The 6,619-nt window shown below is 37.5% G+C and overlaps 1 protein-coding gene and 1 long non-coding RNA gene across 4 annotated transcripts in view; both read left to right on the top strand.

Moving 5' to 3' along the window:
* Positions 1-5,302: 5,302 nt before the first annotated feature.
* The window catches only part of fah (fumarylacetoacetate hydrolase (fumarylacetoacetase)), a 138,398-nt gene continuing 137,081 nt past the window's right edge, over positions 5,303-6,619 (top strand). For all 3 annotated transcript variants that reach the window (XM_016664784.1, XM_007579192.2, XM_016664785.1), the window contains exon 1: positions 5,303-5,446. In XM_016664784.1, coding sequence (XP_016520270.1) covers positions 5,366-5,446 — 81 coding nt within the window. In that variant the 5' untranslated portion in view covers positions 5,303-5,365. The remainder of the gene's footprint in view (positions 5,447-6,619) is intronic.
* LOC107834052 (uncharacterized) overlaps positions 5,738-6,619 on the top strand; it is a 16,581-nt gene continuing 15,699 nt past the window's right edge. Inside the window, exons 1-2 of the long non-coding RNA XR_001659836.1 lie at positions 5,738-5,749; positions 6,509-6,514. This is a non-coding gene — a long non-coding RNA (uncharacterized LOC107834052). The remainder of the gene's footprint in view (positions 5,750-6,508; positions 6,515-6,619) is intronic.

Consider the following 6,619-nt stretch of genomic DNA (forward strand, 5'->3'; position numbering starts at 1 on the left):
TGTCCAGTCCAGTAATATATCCATCAATGCTGCTGGCCCTCTGTCCTTCTCTCGCACTTCCCGCTACTTACAATGTGTTGCATTCAATGTTGTCGGAAAAAAGAGTTTCATGCGCTTAATGTCCGATTTGCCATAACTATTTATTGAATTCATTGTCGCTAGCTGGGGTGGCAACAGAGGTGACAAGGCTCTCGTTTTCCTGGCATGGATCCATAGATCCGCCCCTGCTTTCATAAACTCAAACAATTCACTCTGAGGAGGAGAAGATTCTCTGGCCTTTGTTTCAAAGAAAAGTTTTTTAGGTTTCTCAACAGGTTCAATTCCCTGAGTTTAGGAAACTAACGCTGCTTCAAAACCTGCCGTATGCGATGATAATTACTTATCTACAATTTCCTATAACCTGTGGTTCCAAACAAAACCCTAAGGTTTAAAAAAAACAATCTCTATTCCTCAGGGAGAAAGGTTCATTGGATCCTTTGCAATTTTAGATTTCACAATTTATGTTTAAAGTTAACTCCATTAGTCTGAGTTATCTCTATTGCCAGAACGACCACAAGACAATCCTTACCCCCACCTCATGAACTATCCCTCACCTCTTAGAGGGGATAATTTTATGTCAGGAAAGAGAGCCAATAAGGATTTCAGGAGAAACTCCTAATTCTTCTGCTTTCCTGGCTTCTTCTAAAGTCCAAGGACGAAAAGCATACATGTGGTGGCTGATCTGCTGTTTCATTAGGGTTTGGCACTTGTATCATGGAATATGTTTCAGTTTCATCTAATTTTAAGATTGGGGGGTTATGTTCAGCTTAATCTAGCAAATTAGGATATAAAGGTGCTGTTGCTGCTGGAGCTGCGGGGGTGGGGGTTGCTGCACCGCTGCAGCTCCTGCCTGCTCCCTGAGCTGCTGCTAGAACAGGGCATCAGCTCACTGTCCTCTAGTCTGACAAACATACTTGCTGCTTCCTCCTGTTTGTTCTTTTTAATTTTTTTTCACTCTCAACACTCTCTTCCAAGATTCCAACCACTCCTTCTACTCCATACTTCTATTTCCATTTTATTTTTGATTTTTTATATTTTATCTTAATATGACTTGGTATTTTATGCTTTTTCTTCAAAGAAAGTGCTCAAAGTGAGCGCCCTGAAGAGCAGTCTTCTAGGCTGAGACTAGCCTCAGTCCGGTTCTTCACTTTGGATTCTAATTCCGAGGACAGAAAATTTTACTTTCAGAGTTGAGCACCATTCACACACACACACAATTCCCTGCCAACGCAAGGCTCTTCCCTTATGGGACGCCTCATCCAGAGAGGAACTCTAATCCACCCCTCCTTCCTTTCCCTGCCAACGCAAGGATCTCTATAAAGAGGTTTCCTCATCCAGAGAGAGGCTCTAAAATACCTCTCCTTACCTGGGACTCCAACCCAATTTGGGACTGGTTACCCTAATAGCGTAACCAAAACGTAAGTAAAAGTACGTACGCTTCTGTTGGTTCGTTTTGTCTGGTCGGATCTCGTCAATCCGCCGTTGGCAGACAAAGACGGACCTAGGACGCTGGCCTGGTGAAGAATTTCACTTCCCAGGTCTTTGTTTCCAGGTCCTGTTGACTCTGGCCGTGCACAGTTTTCAGCGTGTCGTTCTTCGTCTGTCAGTGAAAGGTATGTTGAGATCCGAGTCACGGTACCAGATGACAGGTAATTTCTCAATCTATATAAAAAGAACCACAGAAAACGTTACTTAGTTTTCAACCAAATTCTTGGATGAATTGAGAAGACACAGAGGATCAGCTCCTACAAGTCAATCTCCTCTCGGCTTCTGCTCTCATGAAAAATAAGATTTAGCCTGGTTCCAGTTTCAAACAGCAAGATATGTTGCTTCTCAGCATTTCAGAACTATCCAACATCTAATAAGATGTCTTATTAGATGTTGAGCTAAAAAGAAGCCCAGAGGCCAAAAAAGCTTTAGCTCAGCGAAAGAAGTGAAAAATTCACAATCTGTGAATTCGCAGCTCTACAATCCGTTTTCAGCCTTATTAGATGGGGGACAGCTCAGAAATTCTGATATATTTTATTGGTCAAAATACATTTCACTGTTGGTAAATACATTTCACTGTTGGTCAAAAATGCATTGATAAAAGTTGACCAGCAATTGAACTGGTTCTGCCTCTTTTTAAAGTAAAAAATAGCTGGTAAAATGGGACTCAACAGTTTTAAACTCAGTACAGCAGTTTGACCAACAACAATAAAATCTAAAAAAAAAAAAAAGCTGTGCTCCTCGAAAAAAACTCTACATCAGTGCAAAAGTTTGCCAAACAAATATAACTAAAAATTATGCTTTTCACATCTAACAGACACCTTAGCCTCTCACTGATAACTCTGTTTGCCGTCCCACTTTCCAGTCCTACATTCAGTAACTTCATTTTTCACTTTCCATCAAACATGAGCCATGTTGTAAAAAAGCCTAAATGTTTTTTTCTCTCCTGTCATTTCAGTCATAAACATTTAATTGAAATATCTACTGTTAAGTGTTTCTATCTCTGCCTCACTCTGACTCTCTTCAGCCTGATGTTCCTGCGTGAATTCATAGATTTACAACAGACACTACAGTAATTTACAGTATCAGAATGTGAATTAATTAAATATAAAATGTATGTTATCATACAGAATGAGAATTTTAACAACCGATTTTCAGATGTATACATTATTATACATCTTAACTATTTATTGTGAAACCCATTTCCTACAGCAAAAGATTTCACTCATTTTAAAACCTCTCTTCAAGCCCTTTTTTCTTATTGTTGTCTCCTAACCATTATCCTTATAAATAATGTGGCAATAATAAAAAAAACATAGAAAAGTTTTTTTTTAAATCAACCTGACATCAGTTCTCACCTGTTATCCTTTCTGGTTCTTCTAAAATTAATATAATTTTTATATCTTCACATCCTGAAGCTCCACCTGGCTCTCCTATGTCTTCCCTGACCTGCTCTTCTCATAATAAAATAGTTTAGTTTATTTAAAAAGTAAAACCTGTTAATACTCAATAAACTAATTGAAGACCTCACCAGAGCTTCCTCAGTCTCTTCACCTTTCTTCAACAGCATCACTATTCTGGCACTGCCATTCTCCTGAATATCTAATATAATACACATGTTAAGTGGTCAGTATGATCAGGTATTGTGTGGCCATTGCTCACACTGACATTACACTTTAAACAAGAAAACAGGCTAATTTTGCTGCCGTTTCATTTCCTTGTGATGAAATACAACATTGTGGCTAGAGTAACTAAGTTTATAGTCAAAGTTAGCAGTAAAATATAAGACGTGTGACTATTCCAGAATTAAAACGACTTAAACAAAAAGATTTGGTTCTGTTTATAAAAGTAAACTGAAAACAAGATGTTATAAACAAGCGATATTCATGGCAATACTCCCAACAGACCATTCACCTCATTCAGACGGACTTTCTGACTCCCGCTGCTTCCTCCTGGCTTTAAGCACTCTGTTCAGAGAGGGGAAAGGGGAGGAGGGAGGAAACGCTGTGCTGAAGGCGCTGTAGTGCGCATTCAAAATAAAAGCACGCGAACGGAAATTTTCAAAATCAAATATTTTTCGCAACTGCGGTGAAATTATTGGGGGGTACATATGCGCCTGCCTCAAATATTGGGGGGCCTGAAAACATAGGTTCCTACGCCTATGTTTTCAGCGTTGTCTCTTATGGTTGAGTATTAGGTCACTTGATGAAAAGAATAAAGATGTTTAGTTATATTAGGATAAAAAAAACTATCAACAATAAGAAAGAAATAACACTGCTGCATTGCTCTGCGGTAGCCATGTCTTCTGTAAATGAACTAGGAAGTAAGCTGTAACATGCTACAAAAACAGTGTTAACAAAATGTCGCAATTGTTTCTGAAGATATCTATGAAATATCATGCAATATGAGGGAGATGGAAATTCCAGGCCAGCTGAGAAACATTGTTCCTCAAACCTGTCCTGGGTCTCCTTCTGACGGGAAGTGCCTGGAACACCTCACTAGTTAGGCATAACTGTGCAGATAATTTACTCATGTACAAATACTACACTATAAAATTGGGCAAAAAGTATTGGGCATGAAGAAAAATTACTCATTGTACAGTAAAATGTCCCCTTTCCAAAACTATTATATTTAATTGTTTTGTATTAATAAGACTGCTGTATTGATGTTCACATTGCATTTTACTTCTGATGTAACCAGGGTGCTTTAATGTAGAGCATGCATCATACACAAGATCATGTTTGTTGTACCACAGTCCTTTGAGAACCATACGTCTCTACACAGTTAAATTTTATCAGCTTGAAGAACATTTTGTTTGTCCAAGAGATTGTTTAATTTACTATAAGTAGGAGTATGAGTTTTCACAAGCCATAACAAACACTTTATCCTTTGTGTATATGAACATATTTTCTCTCACTGACAAATGACAGTCCTATTGTGTTTCTCTATTTTTCTAAAGCTCATCTGTTGTTTCCCTAGATCATGTCCACATTTAAATAGGCCTGGAAAAATGATAATTGTGTGTATACCTTGTGTAAGATAAGATTAGCTTATATTAACTCTTAAAAATCTTAGGTTCCAATCTAAAAGAAAAAACTATTAAGTTAATTTCAGAGTTTTCACAGTTTTGCACCTCAGGATGAAAATGATGTTTCCTCCAAGAACATACTTTTTTGTGTACAACAGATCCTAACCTGGCCATACTGTGTAAATAAAACAAAAAAACGTTTATACAAACTTCTTCTCATTACTATTCTGCAGCCATTGTATTGACAGACTCCTATGCAAAAACATTGTTCGGCATACAGATGATGACGACTACAAAATAAACTGACAAATTAGAGTTTGTCAGTGACTACAACTAGGCTGACTTATTGTCTTGCTGCTGCTTCTATAGATATATTTCCACAAAGAGAGCCAGCTGTGCTTTTAAGCATTTCTTTTAAACTAGTTTACTTTGCTTGACATTGATTTTTTTTTTATCTAAGTGGTGTGTGTGTACTACGCAAATTGTTAGCTTTCAGAATTTTCCTCTGTTCAACACCTTTCCTTTATGCTATGTGTTGTTTTTCTTTGTCCTTGCTGACAACAGAAACTGAACTCCAGTGCTAACAAAGAGGGGTATGTTCACTTCACTTAAAATTTTGCCTAGTCATTTCAGGACTGTTATGAATTAACCAAGAGGACTTGGAGCAGGGTGGATGCTGTTTGTGACATATGATTGGCTCCCACATTGGGAGGCGTATCTACCCAAAGTTACTCTTCTGGAATCACTTAACAGTGCTCAGGATTCCAGATAGTCGAAGAAACTGAGTGGCTCAACAGAGACAAGCAGAAGATGTCCTTCATAAGAGTAAATGCAGCTTCTGACTTCTCCTACCAGAATCTTCCATATGGGGTGTTCTCCACATCTGACAATGTAAGTTTGTTTTCAACCACACTAAATAATTAAAAGAGAGAGAAGAAAAAATTATTTAATTTAAATGTGAATGCAGGGGTGTTAGAATGCAGTAACTGCAAAAATGTTACAGTAAAAACCATCAGATTTTGTCATGTTTGGAAATGCTAAAATACTTTGATTATTATAGAAGAAGACAAAAACAAAACTAACCATGCCATCTTAAGAGGTCTAAAAAGCAGTAGTTTAAAACTTCCTGGAGAAATTTCCTCAAAATTAATTAAATGTGCTGTCAATTCATTGTCTATACCTTATCAATGCAGAGTCACAGGAGTGCTAATACCTTTTTCCAGTGATCACTGTGTGAGAAGTGTACACCCTGGACATGTCTCCAGTCCATCACAGGTCAAAATAGGGCAAACAATCATGCAACACTCACAATTTTTTTTAGAACTGAAATTTTATCAATTTTTTACAGAGCAATTGCACAGTCATACATCAGCAATAATTGCAACACTCACACTTAAGGACAATTTAAACAGACCAGTAAACCTAACAGCAGGGTAATGCAGGTGCCACTGGATGGGCATCTGCCTATCCAATGGCAGATGCCCATCCATTTGGAATCATATAATATATCATTGCCATTATGCAGTGTTTCTGCAGATTTCACCAAATCAAAATTAAGACATTTTAAGACCTGTCTATATGTCTGTCTGTCTATCTAAAGGCTGTCAGTGTTAATGCGTCAATGCATATGATTAATCAGAAAATGTGAACACATTAATATTGCATAATGCAAATTAATTAAAGGTCCACCTACTAAGCAACATTCACTTTTTGCATGTTTCTGTCCGTTCGTTTGGGTATTTCGTGCTTCTTGAAACAACAGGAGCGTAATGCTGTCACGGAGGAAAATAAATTTTCAAGCACGAATTGTATAATTGTATAAACATGACAATTATATTGTATAAACGTGATAATTATATTTTAAAACGAGGTAATTATATTGTACATGCATGGTATATTGTATAAACATGATAATTACGTTGCATCAATGTGATAATTTCATCCATCCAGAAGGTGGCGGTAGTATGCTTTTAGTGCCAGCACTTATGTCCCTTTAAAACAGGTGTTCTGTTTATCTTTGGTACCCAGAAAATCCGTCCTACCTTGTGGTAATGCGCATGCGCA

Source organism: Poecilia formosa, unplaced genomic scaffold, assembly GCF_000485575.1.
Source record: "Poecilia formosa unplaced genomic scaffold, Poecilia_formosa-5.1.2 Scaffold511, whole genome shotgun sequence".
Taxonomy (NCBI): Eukaryota; Metazoa; Chordata; class Actinopteri; order Cyprinodontiformes; family Poeciliidae; genus Poecilia; species Poecilia formosa.